Genomic DNA, 24677 nt, shown 5'->3' on the forward strand with positions numbered 1-24677 from the left:
AAAACTGAGGCCAATTGAGACCCAAAGACTTCCAGAGCTCTTACAAGAATCACTTTATCCATCCTTCCTAAAAGCCTTATGGAAACATATGACCCTCTTCCCACCTAGGGTTAACTTCTTCATGGATGCTCCATGCCTGCTTGTTTCTTCCAAGACTTTCCTTTGTTTAAATTTTTCCCCTCTGTTATCCATCATCTTTAGCCTCTTTCTCCCTCTCTCCCTTCAGGACAGAAATACTATTCAAATTTCTGCCTTCAGGGCCTCTTCTCTTCTTCCACTGAGATATAACTTACATCTAATAAAGCACACAAACCATAAGGGTACCAATCAATGAACTGTTGTGTATGTACCCACCCAGAAAACTAAAACCCAATTCAACACAAAGAGCAATATCAAGACCAGATGGCTCCTCATGTCCCTTCCCATCCATATCCCGCTGAAAGGTAACCACCACAATACATCACCAAAAATTAGCTTTGCCAGTTAACTGACCTTCATATAAACATAATCATAGAGGTGTATCTCCTTCATGTCTGAATTATTTCACTCAATATAACTCGCTACTACTTTTTAAATATAGGCATTCTTTGGAGTTGCTTCCTAAGGCCTTTCCTCACTCTAACAATTTCATTCAATCCAAAGCCTTCAAAACTACTATCTGTCTAGCATTTTCATTCAATCCAAAGGCTTCAAAAGTACTACCTAAATACAGATGATCCTGGAGCTCTTCAGACATACTTGGGTGTTCTTCAGGAACCTCAAACTTAACACATCCAAATTCTAACTCATCATCTCTTCCCTTACCCTAAAACCAATTCCTGCTCGCATATTCTGCCTGTTGGTTAATGAGATTAGTCACCCCCACACTAGAAACCTCCAAGTCATCCAGACATATAAAATGTTGTTGGTCTAGTTCACACCATATCCCTAGTTACCAACATGGAGGACATACAGTAATCTGCACTTACCTGCAATTTTACTTTCCACAGTTTCAGTTACCCACAGCCAACCAGACTCCAAAAATAGATGAGTACAATACAGCAAGATTGAGAGACCATACTCACATAACTTTTATTACAGTATACTGCTATTAACTGTTCCGTTGTATTAGTATTTATTGTTGTTAATCTCTTACTGGACCTAATTTAGAAATTAAACTTTATCATCGGAATATATGTATAGGAAAAAACATAGTAGAGTCACCCCTTTTGCTATCCAAGTGGTACTGGTTCCAGGACCACCACCCACCCCAAAAGATACCAAAATCAATGGACACTCAAGTCCCTTATACAAATATTGTATATAACTTATGCATATCCTCCCACATACTTTAAATTATCTCTAGATTACTTATAATACTTAACACAATGTAAACACTACGTAAATATCCAATAGTTGTTATACCACGTTTTTTAAATTATTTTTTATTGTTACATTGTTGCATTGTTTTGGGGTTTTTTTGTTGTTTTTGAGACAGGTCTCACTTTGTCGCCCAGGCTGCAGTGCAGTGACACCATCACAACTCACTGCAGGCTCGGCCTCCCAGGCTCAAGCCATCCTCCCACTTCAGCCTCCTGAGCAGCTGGGACTACAGGCATGTGCCACCACATTTGGCTAATTTAAGAAAAAAAAATGCTAGAGAAAAGGTCTCACTATGTTACCTAGGCTATTATTTCTTATTGGTTTTTTTTTTCCTGAATATTTTCGGTCTGTGGTTGGTTGAATCCATTAATGCAGAATCCATGGATACAGACGGCCTACTGTATATCTAATGTTCTACCTATAGGGATAGGTACTACCCCCAGCTTCAGGCATCCACTAGAGGTCTTGGAACATATCCTTCTCAAATAAGTGGGAACTGCTGTACTCAAATTAGTTCAGGAGTGAATAAAAAATCCTGAACTGCCCTTCCTCCCTCCACATATAATCATTCATTAAGACCCAACAATTCTACATTGTAAACAATTATCCTATGTTCATGGTTCTTCATCTGCACTGACCTCGTGTAGACCTTCATCTAACTTCTAGGTCCCCTGCCAAAAATGTCCTATCCCATCCACTCCAGCTCCTGGTCTACTCTTCCTATTCCTCAAAAGCATCTCCCACCGACCCTATCACAACTGCAGCAGAGGTGATTACCTCCCTTTTTGGTATGACAAATACATTGTAGAAACCTCACAAGCAGCACATTCCAAGCAGCATTGCATGCTTTCCTTCCCTGCTACTAGGCTGAACTCCCTGAGGCAAGGGCAGCATATCATTCCTTTGTCAGCTCTAACAGGCTGTTTTAACACACAAAGTCAAAACATGTTTATCAAAGGCCCTACTAAAGGCAGTCTCCAAGTTTCTAGTCAGTCCCTCGCCAATCTATCCTCCAGCTGGCTGCCCAGTTAATGCCAAAGACTACAAATCTAATCATGTCATTCTCCACTCGACTTGCTTATCGAGTCAAGTCCTTAGCATGTGAGGCCTTTCATCACATGGCCTCAACCTCTCTTTTAGTCTCATCTCCTACCACTTTTCACCTCATCACCTAAAATTTCACCACTCCAAACTACTCACCATTCCCCACCCACATCAAGCCCTGTCATTCATGCTGCAGTACCTGGCATGCCCTTTTCATGCAATGCTAGTCTCTCATTTTCTCAGAGAATCTTTCCCAGGAATCCTTTCCAGAGGATTCTACTTCCAGGGAGCTGGTATGTCAGCCTTTCTGGATTCCCCTGGCACTGTGTAAATGCCTCCAATAAGGCATTTCAAGTTTTATTATTATTATTTATGTAAATGTCACCTCCCATTAGATAGGAAAAACTCAACATTCAAAAGACATACATCCTAAGAGCTTCATAAATGTAATACATATTCTTTTTATACCTCCTCACTTCTGTCTGATAGCCATAGCTAAGTGCTAGCATTTATTTTGCATATGGATAAAAATAAATGGCTCCTAGAAGAAAACCAATAAATAATGTCTATATCACTTCCTGAGAGGTACCACACATACGGTAACCAGTAGAAAGTGACAAACCTCCACTGAGATTTGGAAGCTGGGTGGTGAGCCAGGCCCATTTACCAACTAAACAGATGGCTGCAGTCAGCTTAACGTGTATTACCATTTCAAACTCATGCCTCAGCAAAACCAGTCCTTCAATGTTAAATTGTAAATACCAAGAGCAGAGGACACACTTTCATTCATTATGTCGCCAACTCCTAAGTAGTGCCTGGTCCTCAAGGATCACTGAATTAATCAGTGATATCCGCTACACAATCTGTTGCTTCCTACTTTTATGAACTGATCCACAATTCTTCTATCACCCAACTGTAAACTTGTCATCTTGGAGCTTCTGTTGCCAAAAGAGCCAGTTAGCTACTGAGTCCCAGGATAATGTCCACATCAATCTCCTTTACTCCCTCCCACTGCCCTAGCTCAGGCCCTCAGTGTCTCGCCTGAACCACACGGTGGTTTCCCTCCTTCAACTTCTACTCTCTCCCACTCCCACCATGCAGATGAAATTTCTGGGGATCTTGTTGAAATGCCGATTATGCAGTAAGTCTGAGGTGGGGCCTGAGATTCTGCATTTCTAACAAGCTCCCAGAAGAGGCTGATGGTGCTGGTCCACAGACCACATTTCAAGAGGCCAAGGCTCAACACAATGCAGTCAACAAGCAGAGGCCAGCTAACCATCAATCAGGAATGGACAAGCAGAGGTTTCTATGCTAGGTAAGAAACTGTATTAGATGCTCTCTGCCCCCTTCCGGTGCAAAGATTCCAGGCCATCTCTGGGCTATCCATGAGGATCTCACCCATTTTATACCAGTGAAGCCTGGCAAAGCTATACTCTTAACAGATATTACTTCAATTATGGCATTTGTCAGGTTCCGATTTAGTAACTGTCTACAGACAACCCTGGTTTAGTCTATTCCAATATTACATACGTTTCTAAAAGATAAAGAAGATACTGTGCATGGGGTAAGTATAATTGTGCCTGTGATAGTACCCTAAAGATAAATGAACTCTACTACTTTCTTTTACCCATCAGGATTATCTGGAGGTTGATGCTACCAGGGTTAATCTGTCAGTTTCTTAAAACCAAGAGGGTGGTCAACTGGTTTTGTTGTTGTTGTTGTTTTCCTGGGGGGCTGGGAAGGGGAAGTATGCATATCTATAAAGGTAGGAAGCAATGACACCTTCCAATTCTAATGGCTACAAGCCAATTCAGGATATAAAATAAGCATTCCAACTATACTAACAAGACAATCCCTACTCTCAGAAATGAACTTTTGTGTGGTATCTTAAGAATGACATCCTCGGCCAGGCAGGGTAGCTCATGTCTACAATCCCAGCACTTTGGGAGGCCAAGACAGGCGGATTACTTGAACTAAGGAGTTTGAGATCAGCCTGGGCAACATGGCAAAACCTCGTCTCTACAAAAAGTACAAAAATTACAATTACAAAAACACAAAAATTTAAAATGCCAAATTACAGGTGGCATGCACCTGTAGTCCCAGCCACTAGGGAGGCTGAGGTGTGAGGATGCCTTGAGCATAGGAGGCAGAGGCTGCAGTGAGTGGAAATCGCACCACTACACCCCCGTCTAAGCAACAGTAGCAGATCCTGCCTCGAAAAAAAAAAAAAAAGAATGACATCCTCTTAAGCAGTTCCAAGATATGTTTATAGAACTTTTTCTCATCACATATTCATTTTGTGATTTAAACACCAAGTCCCTCATATGACTTGGTTACAAAGCAAGGGATCATTGAGCTTCTGCTTTATAATCACAAGGGCCAATAACTATTCTCCTTCTGATTACATTGGTGCTAACATTTCTGTTAATATCCCCCATAAAAATCAGCCTGTCAAGTGTTAATATTGCTCTAATGAGTTAACTGAAGTCTCTGTAAAAATTTTCACAGAGGGCAAATAGGTGTTATTTAGTAATAGATGGTGGAAAATACCCACTGGCAGGTAATTAACCTGAATGTTGATTGGTTTGAATTAGAAGTATTTTATTTGGATTAGAAGCATGACTTATTTTAGTCAGAAAGGCTGAAATAATTTTTTTTTGTTACCATGGTGTTTCCCATAATTATAAAACACAAAAAACAAAAAGCAGCTCATTTTCCAATGTTGTCATCCACATTACTACAAGACAATATTTCACAGAGCCACTGCCATCTACTCAAGATGAAAATAATTTATAACAGGTCATTAGTAAAGACAACTTGCCATGTGTGTAGTACAGGTTTTACAGCCATGGATAAAAGAGCTAATAAGTTGTTTTGTGCTTATATGAACACTGAAAGATTTTGTTTCTTCCTAGCATAGACGAGAGGTTTTTTTAAAAAATTCCTTCTTCCATGAAGATCCAGAGAGGAGATACAGAGGTTTTTAAAAAATGCCCCTAGGTCATGACCAAATCATCATCTTCCAATTTTTACATGAATGTGGTGTACGTATGACACCAAACTAAAAAAAAGTACCTCCCTTCAGAAGATAAACAGCACTTCCCATCAACCTCATAAATCCATAGAAAAATAAAACCTCATAGGCCTTAAAAAAAAGAAATAAGAGAATGTCCCTCAGTGTACTCTAGGCTACTATCAGGCTTTATGCAACATCCAGCACATGCACATTTGCATTTTTTTGTTTCAAAAAATCAAAACGAATATTTGCTTAACCCAGAATTTAGATCCTCACAAACTATAATACAAATAGAGCCCAAAACAATTCAAGTGATAAAAAGGCCCAGATGCCTGAAAGTATTTGGTAAATGCTAAGGATTCAACTGGAACTATTAATCCTAAACTCAGTCAGACTGTATCTTGAACCAATAATTTGGAGTTGCTCCTAAAACAATTCAGCATCCCAGAACTGAAGCAACAGTCTACTCCTGGTCCTTCGAGGGCAACACAGTGGAGTTTGGAGGCTCTCTCTCCCCATTGCTGCTACTACAGTAACCTGCGAATACTATGTCTCCATTAGAACACTTTTCACCTTTTTATTGTTAATGTTGGCTTGTTTCCACAAACATGCCCTCAAATTGGTAAAATTCAAGGGATCCTAGACAATTCACATTAATCATCTTTAATTCAAAGGATCACCATATAGTAAATAATCACAGTAATTACTGATTAAATGAATGAATGTGTCTAGGCATACCTCAGAGATACTGCAAGTTCAGTTCCAGACCACTGTTATAGGGCGAATCTCACAATAACGTCACATGAATTTTTTGGTTTCCTAGTGCATATAAAAAGTTATGTTTACACTGTATAGTCTATTAAGTTTGTAACAGCATTATGTATAAAGCACAATGCACATACCCTAATTTAAAAATACTGCTAAGAAGTACTAACAATGATCTGAGCCTCTGGCAAGTCATCATCTTTTTGCTGGTGAAGGGTCTAGCCTCAATGTTGATGGCTGCTGACTGATCCAGGTGGTTGCTGCTGCAGATTGGGGTGGCTGTGGCAATTTCTTAAAATAAGCCAATAAAGTTTGCTGCTCAATTAACTATTCCTTTCACAAAAGATTTCTCTTTGATAGCACTTTACTCACAGAACTTTTTTCAAAATTGGAGTCAATTCTCTCAAACCCTGCTGCTCCTTTATCAACTAAGTTTATGTAATATTCTAAATTCTTTGTTGTCATTTCAACAATGTTCACAGCATCTTCACCAGGAGTAGATTCCTTCTCAAGAAACCACTTTCTTTGCTTGTCCATAAGAAGAAATTCCTCATCCATTCAAGTTTCATCATGAGATTACAGCAATTCAGTCTCATCTCCAGGCTCCACTTCTAATTGTAGTTCTTTTGCTATTTCCAACACATCTGCAGTTACTTCCTCCATGGAAGTCTGGAACTCCTCATTATCATCCATAAATCAACTTCTTCTAAACCCATGTTAACGGAGATTCTCCTCCCATGAATCACAAATGTTCTTAATGGCATCCAGAATGGTGAAAACTTTCCAAAAGGTTTTCAATTTATTTTGTCCAGATGTATCAAGGGAATTACTATCTATGGCAGCTGTAGCCTTACAAAATGTATTTCTTAAATAATAAGACCAGAAATTAAAAATTACTCCTTGATCCATGGAGTACAGAATGGATGTTGTGTTAGCAGGCATGAAAACAACATTAATCTCTATGTACATCTCCATCAGAGCTCTTGGATGACCAGGTACATTTTCAGTGGGCAGTAATATTTCGAAAGGAATCTTTTCTTTTTCTGAGCAGTAGGTCTCAACAATGGGCTTAAAATATTAAGTAAATAATGCTACAAACAGGTGTGCTGTAATCCAGCTTTGTTGTTCCACTCATAGAGCACAGGCAGAGCAGATTTAGCAGAATTCTCAGAGGCCCTAGGATTTTCAAAACGGTAAATGAGCATCTGCTTCAACTTAAAGTCACCAGCTGCATTAATTCCTAACAAGAGAGTCAGCCTATCCTTTGAAGGAAGCCAGGTACTGACTTCTCTCTAGCTATGAAAGTCCTAGGTGGCATCTTCTGCCAATAGAAGGCTGCTTCATCCATCTACACTGAAAATCTGCCACTTGGTATAGCCGCCTTCATCAATGATCTTAGCGGGATCTTTCAGATAACTTGCTGCAGATTCTACATCAGGTTCTACATCATAACTTGTGCAGCTTCACCTTGCACCTTTGTATTATGGACACAGCTTATTTCCTTCAATCTCATGAATCAACCTCTGCTAGCTTCAAACTTCTCTTTTGAAACTTCCTCACCTTTCTCAGCCTTCAAAAAAGTAAAGAGAGTTAGGACCTTGCTCTGGATTAGGGTTTGGATTAAGTGAATGTTGTACCTGGTTTGATCTTCTATGTAGACCACTAAAACGTTCTCCATATCAGCAATAAGGTTGTTTTGCCTTCTTAAGATTCATGTGTTCACTGGATTAGCACTTTTAATTTCCTTCAGTAACCTCTTTTGCATTTGCAACTTGGTTAACTGTTTGTGGCACAGGAGAACTAGCTTTTGGCCTTTCTCAGATTTCGACATGCCTTCCTTACAAAGCTTAATCATATTCAGCTTTTGATTTAATGTGAGAGACTTGTGACTCTTCCTTTCAATTGAACACTTAGGCCTTTATAGGGTTACTAACTGGCCCAATTTCAATACTGTTGTGTCTCAGGGAACAGGGAGGCCCCAGGAGAGGGAAAAAGATGGGGAAACAGCCAGCCGGTCAAGCAGTCAAAACACGCACTACTTTATCAAGCTTGCCATCTTACATGGGCGTGGTTTGTGATGCCCCAAAACAATTACAATAGTAACATCAAAAATCACTGATCACAGATCACCTTAACAGATATAACAATGAAAAGGGTGCTCACTTCGGCAGCATATATACTAATAGTGGAATGATACAGAGAAAATTAGCATGGTCCCTGTGCAAGGATGACATGCAAATTCATGACACGTTCCATATTTTTTTAAAAATTATAAACAATGAAAAGTTTTGAAACATTGCAAGACTCACCAAAATATGACACAGAGACACAAAGTGAGCACATGCTGTTGAAAAAACGTTGCCAACAGACTTGCTCAACACAGGGTTGCCACAAACCTTCAATTTGTAAGAAATGCAGTATCTGCAAAGCACAACAAAAGCAAGCACAATAAAACAAGGTATGCCTGTACAGTCTTCCATGTAACTGAGCATCAGTGCCCAACAACAGTAGATCCCATCTTCCTTAATGAGCCCTAATTAACTCTAATTAACATCTGTGGCAATTTACCATTGCTAAAAATAATAAAACCACATTACATTTGTATAACATCTCACAGTTTACAAAGCACTTCCACACACATCATCAAATCTGAATCTCACAAAGTTCTTCAAAACAGACTTTTTTTTTTTTTTTTTTTGAGACGAAGTTTTGCTCGTTGCCCAGGCTGGAGTGCAATGGCACGATCTTGGCTCACTGCAACCTCTGCCTCCCGTTTTCATGGGATTCTCCTGCCTCAGCCTCCCGAGTAGCTGGGATTATAGGCACCTACTACCAGGCCTAGCTAGTTTTTTGTATTTTTAGTAGTGACAGGGTTTCACCATGTTAGCCAGACTGGTCTCGAACTCCTGACCTCAGGTGATCCACCTGCCTTGGCCTCCCAAAGTGCTGGGATTACAGGCATGAGCCACTGCACCTGGCCAAAAACAGATTTTTTTAAAATCATCTTTTTTTCTCTCTCTCTCTCTCTCTAATAAATGAGGCTGAAGGAGGTTAAGGGGTTTACTATATAGGTCTCACATCATGTAAAGAAGCGCACAGACCAGAGAACGGCTCCAGTGCTCTTTCCACCCTAAGAAGGAGCAGCAACAGACATCCCAAAATGTGGAGGGATGGTGTGTAAGAACTAGTACTGTTGTCATAGACACTTTCATTCATTATCTTACTTGATCCTCTCAACGACCTTGTGCAGCAGGTTAAGAAAGAATGCAGAAAAGCCGTGTCAGTGGCATAGCCAGAACTCAAGTCCAGGTGGTAACTAGTTTAAAGTCTATGCTTCACAAATGCTGATGTGCCCAAACTGACCACAGAAGCTCATTAGGGATAAGTTTTCCATATTCAGCAAATCAGTGGGGACACTTACCAGTTAACTCTGACGTCTGATGCCTGAACTTGAATTCTGCCTCTCTCTTGCTTACTGTACAAATCTAGACAAGTTACCAAACTGCTCTGTAACTCCATTTCTCTATCTGTAATACTGGGGTGATAACATAACCTACCTCATAGGGTTGTTGTGAGAATTAAATTAATAGTTATAAAGCACTTAATATTTATAAAGCACTAAACAGCAATTAGCATATAGGGTGATAGAAATGTTTGCTAAATACCAAAATACTATATAATTTCTTGAACATTAGGCAGCAGGGTACAATTATGCCGAAGCAGTTCAATTCTTTTGCACTTGCTTATTCAAATTTTTTAAAAATAACATCTGGTTTGTCATTGTGGAAGAAAGCACTGTTACATACAAAAACCTAAATGTGGTGACCACAGTTTCATTTCATTTAGGTTTTTTTTTTTAGACGAAGTCTCGCTCTGTTACCCAGGCTGGAGCGCAGTGGCATGATCTCAGCTCACTGCAACCTCCAACCTCCCCGGTTCAAGCGATTCTCCTGCCTCGGCCTCCCGAGTAGCTGGGATTACAGCTGTGCACCACCATGCTTGGCTAATTTTTTTGTTTTTTTAGTAGGGACAGGGTCTCGAACTCCCGACCTCAAGTGATCTGCCCGCCTCAGCCTCCCAAAGTGCTGGGATTACAGGCGTGAGCCACCACGCCCAGCTTCATTTAGTATTTTACAGCAACAGGTCCGGAGATTTTCTCCTTAAGTGTTCATGTATTAAAAAGCCTATAGCCAACTCCAGCAAAGGTGATTTGGAACTTCTGCAACACAACTAAAAGTCTACAGAAGAGAAACCTAGTTGTCCAACAAACAGAATCTTATAAAGCCACAAACCCAACAGCAGTACCATTTGTGTCTTGTAGTCATTTATATAATAACTAAGAATTGGTCAATAGACCATGAAAGCCTGTTTACCAAAGATGGTAGACGTTCTAATTTGACTTTTCTATATTTGACATGTGTTCCTTTTCCCTCCCCCATTCCCACTAAAAAAACACTTCATTTTTTCTGGGAATTAACTGACTTAACAGCACTAACATACCATGGGTACAATTAGAACACTGGTCACAGGATCACAGAGTTCTGCTATCTCAAGTTAGAGCTATTTCAAATTATTATCCCTGTAATCAAGAACTGTCATCACTTCAAGACAACGCGTGGAACCCCCTTCTCAGGCTAGCCAAAAAAAAACTCAAGGCACCACTGGCAGAGTCTACTAATTTCAATAGGCATGTTAGCCTTCCTTTTTTAAAATTAAAAGATAAACCAGGCCAGGAGCAGTGGCTCACGCCTGTAATCCCAGCACTTTGGGAGGCCGAGGTGGGCAGATCACGAGGTCAGGAGTTTGAGACCAGCCTGGCCAACATGGTGAAACCCCGTCTCTACTGAAAATACAAAAAGTAGCCAGGTGTAGTGCCGTGTGCCTGTAATCCCAGCTACACGGGAGGCTGAGGCAGGACAGGAGAATCACTTGAACCTGGGAGGCAGCAGTGAACCAAGATCACACCACTGCACCCCTGCCTGGGTGGCAGAGTGAGACACTGTCTCAAAAAAAAAAAAAAAAGATAAAAATAAGCCATATGTGCTTCACAATGACCTTCAAGGGGTAGCCCCCAGAATTTCTCCAGAAGGTGAAAAAAGTTCAGTGAATCTGAACGGTATAAACAGCTGAGACTGCTGCCTAATGCAAAATAAATTAGTCAATGAGTTCAAATTCGGAAAACAGAAATCAATGCTTTATGTCACTTCTTGAAAAAAATTTTTTGAGACAGTCTTACTCCATCGCCCAGGCTGGAGTGCAGTGGCACCATCTCGGCTCACTACAATCTCTGCCTCCTGGGCTCAAGTGATTCTTCTGCCTCAGCCTCTCGAGTAGCTGGGATTACAGGGATGCACCACCACGCCTGGCTAATTTTTGTATTTTTAGTAGAGACAAGGTTTCACCATGTTGGCCAGGCTGGTCTCAAGCTCCTGGCATCAGGTGATCTGCCCGCCCGCCTCAGCCTCCCAAAGTGCTAGAATTATAGGCGTGAGCCACTGCACCTGGCCTAAAAAAGTATCTCTAATACGTAAAGGGTGAAAAATACACATAGAAGCAATATTTTATATTCCAGCCCCCCTCCCCTTCCCATCCAATCCACTTAGAGATGAGACACAATCCACAGGAAAGGAGTAGCCTGATAAGTCCATATCCAGAAGCACATAAGCTGCCATCCTAAAAGTGACGATGGCATGGGAAATTGGGGCATCAAAAAGAAATGCAGTGGTAAGGCTAAAGAGCCTTCCCTTTCTCCCTACTGTCCCTCAACAAATCCTAATACCTACCCTAAACCTACATTACTCCATATTGTAGATTTTAATCCCCGGCCTGCCAGTTAAAACAAACAAGTAAAAATGGCATAAACTCTGGAGAAAAGTGCTTTTTTTTTTTTTGAGACAGGGTCTTGCTCTGTCACCTAGGCTGGAGTGCAGTGGCATGACCATGGCTCACTGCAGCCTCGAACTCCTGGACTCAACAAATCTTCCCACCTCAGCTTCCCAAGTAGCTAGGACTACAAGCATGTTACTATGCCCAGCTAATTTTTTTATTATTATTATTTTGTAGAGAATGGGGCCTCACTATGTTGCCGAGGCTGGTCTTGAACTCCTCAGCATAAATGATTCTCCTGCCTTGGCCTCCCAAAGTGTGGGAAATACAGGCATGTGCCACATACCTGCCAAAAGGGGCATTTTAAATCAGTGAAGAAAGAACACAGTTATTCAATTAAAATGTGCGAACAATTTGTTATTTTTCCTTCTTTTTTTTTTTTTTTTGAGACGGAGTCTCACTCTGTCACCCAGGTTGGAGTGCAATGGCTTAATCTCGGCTCACTGCAACCTTCACCTCCCAGGTTCAAGCGATTCTTCTGCCTCAGCCTCCCGAGTAGCTGGGATTACAGGTGCCTGCCACCATGCCCAGCTAATTTTTGTATTTTTAGTAGAGATGGAGGTTGGTCTTGAACTCCTGACCTCAGGTGATCCACCCACCTCGGCCTCCCAAAGTGCTGGGATTACAAGTGTGAGCCACCGCACCCAGCCTCTCTTTCCTATCTTAAACGATGATACATCAAATTTTTATGCATAGAAAACTATAAAACACTGGCCAGGCATGGTGGGTCACGCCTGTAATCCCAGAACTTTGGGAGGCCGAGGCAGACGGATCACCTGAGCTCAGGAGTTCAAGACCAGCATGGCCAACATGGCAAAACCCCATCTCTACTAAAAATACAAAAGTTAGCTGCGTGTGGTGGTGGGCGCCTGTAATCCCAGCTACTCGGGAGGCTGAGTCAGGAGAATCACTTGAACCCGGAAGGCAGAGGTTATAGTCAGCCGAGATTATACCACTGCACTCCAGCCTGGGCGACAGAGCAAGACTCCATCAAAAAAAAAAAAAAAAAAAAGAAAAGAAAAGGATAAAATACTACAAGTACTAGAAAATTTTTTAAATCCTGGAGTAGAAGAGACATTCCTAAGCATGACACAGACCCTGAAAACCTAGAGGAAAAGACTGATATAAAAGTGAACAGATAAAGAAAATATTGGTGACTTAGTAAACAAAACTAGTTTCTCTATGTGACTCCCAAAGAAATTAGTAAGAAAAAGGCAAACATCCAACCAAAACAAAAAAAAAAAAAAGCAGGCAAGGGCTATGAACAAGTCACAATGAGTTACTAATTATTGTTCAACAAAATTAACTGCAAATTTTTTTAAATTGAGATTTTTTTTCCCCAGGATCAGTTACCCTACTCACCCCCTCCCATCCATAAATACAACTACTACCTCTCATCATATCCTACCTCAACACTCAATGGAGAACATGCGTGTGTGTGTGTATATACATACATATATATATTGTGTGTGTGTGCATAAGGAAGAATAAGTTTGCCAATTATAGCAGTGTTTATACACGAGAGTTCCTTGTTACTTAAAACTGAATGTCAGCTGCACCCCAGCCATACCACCTCTCTAAGAGACCATCAAGAGAAATTTTTCCTCTGCTTCAGCATCTAGGGTACTCAATATGACAGATGCAATATATTTTTACCCTTGTGTACTTATGCATTTTTTAAAAAGTTCCTTTACTCATTTAAAAATGAACAGTAATCTTTGGGGAATTAATTGACTTAGTAGGCTAACTCTCATAGAAACGAAGCTAAAGCTTTTGCTTAAGATAAATAACTAAATTAAAATGAAATCTAGCATAAAAAGAAATCTGTCATACCCTAAAATTAGCTGGAAATATTTGTTTCCACAGTTCACAAACTATCTTTTTGCTAATGAGAGCAGGATATTTCTTTCTCTCTCCCTATCTTTTTTTAAGAGACAGAGAGAGAGAAAGTATTCAAAGCAATGGCATATTTCTGACAAAGACTTCCAAATCAGCACACAACAAAAGCCCAAAGATACTGAACAAGTTGTTTCAATTTTTTTATGTCACAGAAAGGTAGAACTGCATACACGTACCTGAAAAATAAGCTAAGGTGCAATTAATTCTGACACATCTTTTTAAAAATAATTCAAAGAAGATAATGTTGAATCTTTTTAACACATACATATTTATTTATTTTATTTATTATTATTATTATTTTTTTGAGACTGAGTTTTGCTCTGCCGCCCAGACGGGAATGCAGTGGCGTGATGTTGGCTCACCGCAACCTCTGCCTCCCGGGTTCAAGCGATTCTCCTGCCCCAGCCTCCAGAGTAGCTGGAATTACAGGCATGAGCCACTAGGCCCAGCTAATTTTTTGTATTTTTAGTAGAGACAGGGTTTCACCATGTTGGCCAGGCTGGTCTCGAACTCCTGACCTCAGGTGATCTGCCCAACTCAGCCTCCCAAAGTGCTGAGATTACAGGTGTGAGCCACCATGCACAGCCAACACACACATATTTAAAGGGAAATTTTTTTTCAAAATTCATGCTTAAATTTTTCTCCCAAGTTATTTTTTTAATTCAATGATTTCTTTTTCTAACACTTTTATTCTTTTAACAATTTCACCTTCAACGTACTGAATGAACTAAGAACACTGATTTTCTAACACTGTACCTCTTCTCTGCCAACTGTCAATAGTTCTATCATGCATCCCACAAAGGTAACATCACGGATGAAATCTAATTTCTCTCTCTGCAATTAAAATGCCCACCTGTTCCAACATAAGTTCCTTTCTTACAATCTGTCAAAGTGATATGCAACCCCTCAAAAGCACTGATTAGAATGAAAAGAACTAGGAAAAAACCTTGAATAGAGAAACCACTAACTGTGTAAAGCACACAATTTCTTTAACTTTCATTTTTAATAGTATTAATATAAAGAACCACCAAAGACAGTAAGTATACAGATTCACAGTGTGGGAAAAAAAGAACACTGGACAGATCATCAAAATCCTAGGTGGTGGTCCTAACTCTGTAACTGACTTGACCAATGATTCTGGACCAGATACTTTACCTCACAGGTTTACTTTTCTCATCTATAAAAACACAGATGTTGGACTAAATTATCTCTACAACATCCTAAATTCTATTACCCATCCAAAGTAACAGTGCAAAAAATCCATTTTCTTAAAATGTTTTTTCTCCTACTGACTCTAAGCACTGGTAGGCAAGCACACAGTTCACCATGAATAAAGCTAACTAGCCAGCACATTTTACACATTTGTATCCCTCTAATACAGTTATTAGAGTAAACTTGATGAACTAGACTATGAAGGCATCTTGCTAAGTTAATTTAAGAATTTAATTTAAAAGAGGATGTACTTCTTTATACTCATCTCTGGCATGCTGAATTCTACTTTAGGAGTAGGAATGACAGGGAACGGGGTAATCAAACATCGATTCTTATCCTAATCTACACCAAAGAGGAGATCTGCTTTGTTTGATTGGCAACCTCCAGCTTACTTGTGTACATTAGGTCCAAGCCCATAAGAAAAGGCAGAGGATTTGACAGTTTTAAGCCCATAGCCATGTCTTACAGAACTTAAAACAACTACAATTTTCAAAGCCCTTCAAAAAAATCAGGCTCTCTAATGAAGCCTCAGAATGTTACAAGTTGGAAGAGATCTTGGACTTGCTCTACTCCAACCCCATCGTTTTACAGATGAGGAAATCAAAGCCCAGGGTAGGTTAAAATGAATGCTCAAAGTCATGCCAAGTTTCCCAACTCTCAGACTACTTTCTCTAAAAAGCAGTACATTTTCTCTCACAGTGTGAGATAAAAGGAAAAAATTCTTTCCCAAAGTTCTGTTTTTGAAGAGGAGAGTTATACTTTGACCCAACCCCCACCTCCAACACACCAGCCAAGCTCTTGCTGTATTTAAAAACATGCCTGGTATTTGAAAAGAAAGCCCGAACACTCTAACACATTATTAACTGAGGCAGGTATATGAAAAGATTCATTCTCCACCTGCTCTTCCTCAGATGTCTGACTCAGAAGAAATAGAGAGCAACAAATACAAAGATACCTGCTTAAACAGAATGCGAGAAAAAACCTTTAAAAAAATTACAACCAATTCAAATTCTAACTTCACTTTCTAATTAGATTTTTCACTCATTATTGAAATGGTCCAAAACCAAATATTTCAAATTTCATCAGTCTTCAACTGAATGCTTTCACAAACTAGAAGCAAGGCTAATTTACTTTTAGCCAAGCTCCAGTTAGAAAAAAATATGCCAAAATTCTGAATGTTTTTTGCTTGTGTTTTTCTAAAGTATTGATATCTCCAAAATCATACAATATATGCAACCTCCAAACAAAGTATTTTATGGAGTTTTCATTGTTAACTTCTAGGTCACAAACTCAGAGGCCACTAGGCTTACACCTCCACAAGACACTTTATTGTTAAATGCATTTTACAATGTATAAAAATCTCAAATGTAAAAAACACAACAGGGAAAAAAATTACTTCAGTATGCATGTGGCATTACAGAATGGTTATGCCTTGTTTCATTTAACATACCAAAAAGTATATGAGGCCAAGTCATGGTAACACAACAAAACCATTCCAACTCTAAAATCAAAGAATAACAACACTTCATTAATCCAGTAACTGTTATTATGCTTGATAAAAAGCATAATATCACACAACTTCAAAGAGTTGCTATTTCACAGTTACCTAAGTATACTAACTAACTACTTTTAATCAAAGTATCATTAAAGTCTATTCTTTCTAGGTACTTGAGTTTCAACTTATCAAAAGTTTCTGGAGTTGAAGTTTCATACAAATCCAGTCAGTCATACAGCCTTAGGTTATAAATATCTAATATATCTAATGAATTCATATGGTCGATTTTGTTTAATTGCATTATCTTTAGAAAGCCAAAGGTAAGTATAAAAAAGGGTTTGCCGTAGAATCACAGTGATGTCAGGCCAGATTCAAAACCCCTCATTACCAGTGTTCCACCAGATGCATGTGATTAAAGGGATGGAATGGGTTTAGAAGGTGGAACTTTAAAGAAAAAAAAAAAAAGACTTCATTTTCCCAGGCTGTTTTAGACATTTTGATAACATCTCTTTCTCTTTTTCAAAATGTCAGGCGTCTTTAAAGGAATCGTTTTTCTATTGAGCGGCTTCAGGATCTCTGGACTTTCATAGTACAATCAAACCCTTCTCCAGTCCAGATAGACTGAATTATGTTAAACCCTGGCACATAAAAAAATCATTAAATCTAAGATGCCTCATTTGACAGATGTCTCATTAAATTCACTGCAAAATTAAGTACGAGATGCCTTTGAAAAGTTGGGGGAAACCTGTTAACTCTAAGAAAACTTTCAGAGAGAGCTATTCTCTCAAAATCCAGAGTTCACTCACGTGAAATAGAAGATATTAATAGTATGTGGCACATCTAAAATCTCCTGCCATGGGAGAAATGCCGCTGTGTGTATGTGTGTTTAACACATCCCTGGGGACCCAAACAGGATGGAAGCTGAAAAATCAGGGCACACACCACCAGCTGCTTAACAAAATTCCACAAATTAAATTCAACAAATGTTAAACTAAAATGCCAAGGATTATACTAGGCTTGGATCATATACAATGTCAGTGAATGTTATGTTACCAGTAAATGAAAAGCTAAATTCAGGATTCTAAGAAGAGAATGAGAAACAACAAAAACATTTTACACTTAAAAAATAACTTATCTTTGTATACATCGAACATTTAAGGTGGGTGATTTGATAATCTTACAGCAACCAAAAGATAAAACTTTCAACCTAAAACTTCACACAAACTCATTTACACTCATCTCCTGCCCCTACAATTATTTCAATGAGTACAAAACACACGAATTTAGGAATAACTATGAAATTCAAGGAGAAGAACTTACTATCTCTAGCACTATACAACATATGAATTATAAAAATTACACAAGAGCACAGTAACATCAAGAAAGCATCATTAAAAGACAACTCAATTTTTTAATAACAGGTTTAGGCAAATAACATATTTAATGAGAAATATTTTCAGTTACTTTGAAAGCCATGTTTTCAAGCAACCGAACTGTCACACATACACATGCACACACACACACACACACACACACACACACACCCCCCTCAAAAGTTACCCACTTTTCAGGCGAAGTGTTAATTCTCTACTTCCCAATGAAGATTTACAGTTTAACAAATAGGTATGCTTGAATAAGAGAATAAAGAACTATTATGTAAACTTTAATTCATATCAACTTAAATCCAAGCATGACTATTTGCAACCAGGATATTTAGAACACTTCAGTACTCTTTCCATACTGTCTACTTATTTGTCCGTCTTGGTTCTTTACATTTTTAAAGGCACCATGATCAACAGAACCATCCACATTTCACAAGAAATACCACTTTGAACTAGAGGATAATATCACCTCATTACCAACAAAAACAGCATATTTTTGGAATGCTTTTAACCAAGAGAAAAATTCAAGTGTAAATTTAATTTAGCATCGATTCATGGAAAGTGATATGAATTGCAAAATAGAATACCCAAGCTCTCTATTCTCCGCCCTCCCGAGGATGGAAATACGACGAGTCAGATCTCTCTGTGCATCAGTTTCTCCATCTGAAAAGAGGATTGCCACTGACTCCTCCTTAACACTGTTTTTGAAAGGGCAAATGAAATAATTTATGTAAAAACCCTTTAAGATGTTTGAAGATAATAAAAACCAATGTATTGTAGATGTTATCAAGCCATAGTAGTGAAGGGCAGCATGTACTTTACAACAAAAACAAATAAATATAAAACAAATAAATATAAAATATAAATATGTTATAATATAATATATAATTATAAAATATAAATATAAAATATAAATAAAAAATAAATATACAATATAAATATAAAAATGTAAAATACTTAAAAAAAAATTTAAACCCTCTGTACTGAAAATTAAAGGGACTGTTCAAGCACACACTGGTGTCACACGTTCAAACCGCGTTACTCAATACCGCTGTAAGTATAGTAATAAGAACCTGCTTGTCAATATTATAGTTTAATGCTGAACCACCTCTCCCCTCTTAGTTTGCATGTAGGAAACCACATAAGGTTTGATCATTCCCAGAAGAGAAAAGAAAGAAAATATGAGAGGGATAAAAAGATTGTTCCCGCGAAATCCCAAGGAGTCACACACAAAAATACCTTGTCCAAGATTCACTAGGTACAGTGAATGTGCACTTTATTCTGTCAACACCCTTTGTCATTATTAAAATTCGAACAGAAATTGCTAGACTACTCAGATCTAAGTGCTGGGAGAAAAGTCAAAAAATATAAAAAGATATAGTTTAATGCTGCCCTACATCAATGACAAAGGCTCCCCACAGAGTCTAAAACAAAAGCTCATTCATGTTTAGGAGAGTCCATAACTTATGTCGGGCAACCTTAAGTTCTTGAATTTTTTAACCTATAGTTACTCTCTTTCAGGCAAAATTTAAGATGTCTGATTTTAAAAGGATATTAAATACTTAAGTAACTTCAGATAAAGCTAATTAAATTTTCCCATATCTTAAGTCAGCTAAGAGAATGGTGGCCTGGTAGATGCTATAACAATTTTCAAACTAAGTTTTCATTAACAACTCTGTAATTAGATAGTACCTTTATCCAAGGCCTTCTCGTTCATTAAAGACTTTCATTTTACTTTACCCAGATAAATATTTAAATATTCAAAGCAACCACAAATGGCTTTCAAAGCCTCTAAAAAACAACCCGTCAGGTTATAAATACTAAAATTGAACAGAAAGGTGATCTTCAAGAGTAGACCCTCAAGACAGTAGATAAGCTCAATTTAAATGCAGAAAAATATTCAAAACAATTTGAAAGCAACTTCCTAGCTATCCTTAACCCCAACTATATGTAAACAAAACAACATGCAGCAATAAATTTAAAAATAAGTTATATATAAAATTACCAATGGGGTACAGAATTTTCAAAAACCCGTAAAAGATGTCATCTAAAACAAACATTAATTATCCTCTTCCTACAGAAAAAAACTACTACCAAAATGTAACTCTGTCCTGTTGAGGTGTTCTATATTCTGTTGGAACACAGAGATCATTTCTAGGAATCACTTCCAGCCTGGTGCAAACCTTCACTATATGTGGAGTCCTGACAATGTTTCCATAAGTGAGATTACGCTTTTGTTCATCAGTAACTGAACTTCTTTGTAAAAATTCAAGTGGATTCACCACACACTAAATTTTGTTATATGGCAAATGAATAACAGCAGAGATGTCTGGTATATTAACTTAGGCTTAAAATAAGCTCAACTTTCCTTAAAAGCCAAAATAAGCAATTAGACAACTTTGCAACAATCAGGCATTTTTCTTCTAGGACACCTGTACACTGGCTTCACGTTCAAGAATAGGGTGGATACTTTGTGTGGCATCCCCACACATCTGAGTATATGTAAGCATATACTCAGAGGCATACATGCATTTATGCTGTGCATATAGAAATAAGGCAGTAAGTGCAGAATCAGGTAACAATTACTGCTTTTCATAAAGTACAAAACAAAAAGATTAAAAGATCATGCCAAACATTTAAGATTTAACCAGGAAAGACTTGTCATTTTAATATTGAGATGAAGTTTTGAGGAAAAAAAAGAAAGTGCTTATTACCCATTAGAATATTTTAGACACTCTTGAAGAAAATCAAAGGGAAACAAAAATTCAAATTTCGTAACTGTGACACCCAAAACCTTTCCATGGACACTTATCACAATGGATATATCCAATCATAAGCAAACTCTTTCCATATAAAATTTGTTCAAACTCTATTTAATACATCCCTTGTTTTTATATACAGTTCCTTCCATGTAGTTAAAGGGCACCTATTTTTAATGCTTTTGTAAAATAACAATATTTTACAAATTACATGAATTAAAGGAGAAAAGAATACAGTTGTTGATCTTACATAAAAAATCATCTATTTCCTGGACCATAAACTTTAAAAGCCATGTCATCGAGTTGACAAATTGTCTTCAGATACTGCAAATGCTACTGTATTACGATTTGGTTTTCTTGACCAGGGAAAAGATTCATCAGAAATCCACTTAAATTTCAGAAAAACTTCCAAGAACTTTAAAGGGCATCTCTCTCACCAGGAATCCTGTCAGTCTTGCATATTTCAATGTGGGAGTAAAGATGTAAAGATTTCTTCATGCAAACTAATTAAACTGCCACTCGGACACACAAGCTGGACCAAAAGACATTGAATTGTAAAGAATAGCTACAAATTAATGGAGTTACAAGTATGATTATTTTTCCACCATCACCTACAACCTAAAAACCTAAAGTTAGCGAAGATTTAACACTCCTGATTTAATTTTGCTATGAGAACTTTATTTTAAATAAAATTCCTTATCACTGAGAACATAATTATTCAAACCAGAGGAGGAAAGGGATGTAAACTACTTAGAAAACTCAAATACAAAATCCAGCATCTACAGCTCCTGAATTTAGTACTAGCCAAATCTTTAGCCAAAAGAGAAACATAACATGGGTCACCCCTAGACAAGAATTTGATAATGTACTGAAACAAGACGGGGGAAGATTTTAGGACATAGCTGAAAAAATAGCAACCACTTAAATCCTTCTTGTGAACCTTCCTGCAAGGCGTATTGCAGTGGTCAGTTCTGACCATAAATTTAGGCTGGAAGAAATGAGAGGAACAGGAAAAATCATTTTTTTAATGCAAGACAAACTTGCAGACGAAACAGATATCGAGCAAAAAAAGCGCTGGGGAAAAGTATCAGTTAAAAAGGGACCCTTTTGTCAGATTTCTAATGAGGGATCCGTGGGTAATTTATGAGTGTGGCAGAGCTGAATAAACAAAGGCAGCAGTTGACAAGTCAGGAGCTCCCGGTGGCACACACAGCTAGAACGCTGAACTGGACAGTCAAATGCAGGCAAAAGTGTTCTAGAGCATTTTTGTTGTTATTTCTTCTGTCCGTCTTATGCTCACGTGACAGTTTACCTGAAATCCCAAACAGCCTGAAACCCAACATGCCCCTGAGGAAGCACCTTTATGGTTAAAGGTGCTCTTGCCGCTTTCAGGGGGACCTGCTTCCTGTACTTCCTGGTGATTCAACCACCTCTTTCACATTGCTTTCCAACCTCTGAGCCCTCAAGATTGATAAAACGTGCAGATTTAAAGATTGCTCAATTTAGTACTACACAGACTGTATGAAAAAGCTGTAAAGTTTAAGACAAAGACTCACCAGGACCCGCACTTACTCTTGGGTTGGGCAAACTGACAAGCAATTTGAATCACTCCTCGGTCCTCGACAGCTTTTGCAACCACCCATCAGGGCAGGTGACTTCCTTACCTGCATAGAAACGGATGAGGCAGCCAATCTCCGAGTCCATGCCTTCCTCCTGCACCCTCCACAGCTCCCCAAATCCCAGTTGGAAGAGGTAGTCATTTTGGATCTGCAATGGCTTCTCCTCCGCCTCCAAGCGCCGGGTGGTCTCTCCGTGGAGCTGCACGTACAGAGTGGGCGGCGGGGGCGGCGGAGGCGCTTTCTCCGCGGTCACCCCGCTCCTCCCGGGGGTCGACTGGAGGCCTCCCGGGGCCACGGCTGCCGCCGCCTTCTCCTCGCACGACCCCTCGCGGACGGCCCCGCCCGGGCTGTCAATGGCCCTCGGGGCTTTCTGCTGCGGCCGAGGCGAGGAGGCCGTCTGGGGAGGCGGGAGGGGCTGCGCGGGGTGGCCGGGACGGCGGGGCTGGCCTGGGACCCCCGTCGGGGCCGAGGCTGTGTCGGCCTCGAGCTCTTCCGACGACGACGAGGAGCCACCGCCGCTGCTGTAGGGGTCCAGCCGGTCAGACACGCTCTCGGCGCTGGGACTCAGGCTGAAGCTCTCGGTGTCGGAGGCCACAGGCCGCGAGGCGCGGGGCGAAGAGGCAGGACCCCCAACGAACGGCTCGCAGGGGCTGGAGTCCGAGGGCGCTGGGCTGGAGCGGTGCGACCACCCACCCGGGCCGCAGGCGGGCAGGGGTAGGTCGGCGGGGGGCGCGCGCGGAGGACCCCCGACGGCACCCGGCGCGCTCCTCGCGGGCGGTGCCTCCGAGTCCCGCGGCTCCGGGGGCGCGAGCCGGGGGCCGGCCTCGGGGAGCGGCTCAGCGGGCTCCCAGGCGGTGGTGGCTCCGGACCCCTGGCCCAGCACCTTCACCACGCCGCCGCCTTTGTGGCCCAGCTGCAGCAGGCGGGCGGCCACCTCGCCGGCCGTGGTGTCCAGTGTGCAGAGCACCGGGCGCAGGTAGGTCGAGGCCATGTGGCGGTCGAAGACGTGCACGCAGCCGCGCTGGAGCTCGTGCCTCACCCAGTCCCGGTCCGACGGCTGCAGCTGCAGCGTCTGCCGGTGCTTCAGGAGCAGCGTCTTCCTGTCCAGGCTCCGGGTGCACAGCGACGCCGAGGCCGAGCAGGAGGCGGGGAGGCCGGCAGCGCCGGGGGAGTGCGAGGCAGCAACGGCCGAGGACGACGACGACGACGACGAGGCGGCCGCGGCGGCCGCGGACAGATTCCTCTTCAGCCGCCCTCTCCTCAGCATGAGGGAGTTGGCGCCGCCGCCGGCCCCGGGTACGGGGGCAGCCCCGCCGGCAATGGGCTGGGGCGCTCCGCGCCGCCTCCTGCGCCCGGCACCCCCTGCTCTGCCCGGCAGCGGCCCCGGCGGCGCCTCGCCCGGGGCCTCTTCCCGCGCCCCGCCGCCGCTGCCGTTCCCGCCGCTCGGGGCCGCCGGGGTCAGCGCGGGCTCCGGACTCCGGCCGCCCCCGGCCGCCGCCGCCAGAGCCGCCGCGGCTGCCGCCGGAGCCGAAGCTCGGTCCTCCTTGCCGGGCTCGGGGAGTCGCTGCGCCGTGGCCGCGGCGGCGGGCTCCATTGCAGTGGGGCTTCGCGTTTCCCCCCCAGCTCCGGAGGCAGCGGGCGGAGAGGGAGGCGATGAGGCGGAGGTGGGAGACGGCGGCGGCGCGCAGAGAAGGGAGAAGCCAATGGCGTTCTGAGCGGCCGTTCCAGGGGATTATGTGGCGATTCGGAGCATTCCGTCGGTGTCCCAGTGTTCCATCCCGCGCGCCCGCCTCGCCGCCACCGCCCCCCCGACACACGCCCTCCCCGCCCCGGTCTCGGGCTCCCCAGCGCCGGCCCCGCCCGCTCCCCCCGCCTCAACCCGGCGAACCAGCCGCGGATCTGGGCTCATTGAATATTAATCACGCCCCGGGAGCGGGAAGGCGGGAGGCCGGCAGGGCCGGAGGGCCGCGTGTGCCTCATGAATATTCATCGCCGGCATGACGGCATTCCAGGGAGGAGTGGGGAGAGCCGGGGGATGGCCGGAGGCGGAGCTTCAGGGTAAACAAACGTGACGCGTGCGTACGAGGGCGGGGTGGGGGGCAGTTTCCCGGGAGGTTCCTGAGCCGGCCTCGGAGAGGGCGGTGAAGACAGAGGCGCGCGGTACACCTTGGGAGTTGTGGTCCTCTTAGGGGGACCGGCAATCCTGAGGGAAACATCGTGGACTACAAGTCCCAGCGG

The 24677-nt window shown here is 41.6% G+C and overlaps 1 protein-coding gene and 1 non-coding gene across 2 annotated transcripts in view; one reads left to right on the forward strand and one right to left on the reverse strand.

Moving 5' to 3' along the window:
• The window catches only part of PHLPP1 (PH domain and leucine rich repeat protein phosphatase 1), a 262717-nt gene extending 238445 nt beyond the window's left edge, over nucleotides 1–24272 (reverse strand). The window contains exon 1 of the mRNA XM_012506404.2: nucleotides 22485–24272. Within this exon, the coding sequence (XP_012361858.2) occupies nucleotides 22485–24033 (1549 nt within the window). The 5' untranslated portion in view covers nucleotides 24034–24272. The remainder of the gene's footprint in view (nucleotides 1–22484) is intronic.
• On the forward strand, nucleotides 8343–8449 carry LOC115834867. The gene has a single exon (XR_004029868.1). It is a non-coding gene; the product is annotated as a U6 spliceosomal RNA (small nuclear RNA).
• Nucleotides 24273–24677: the final 405 nt, after the last annotated feature.

This window comes from Nomascus leucogenys, chromosome 4 (assembly GCF_006542625.1).
Source record: "Nomascus leucogenys isolate Asia chromosome 4, Asia_NLE_v1, whole genome shotgun sequence".
NCBI lineage: Eukaryota > Metazoa > Chordata > Mammalia > Primates > Hylobatidae > Nomascus > Nomascus leucogenys.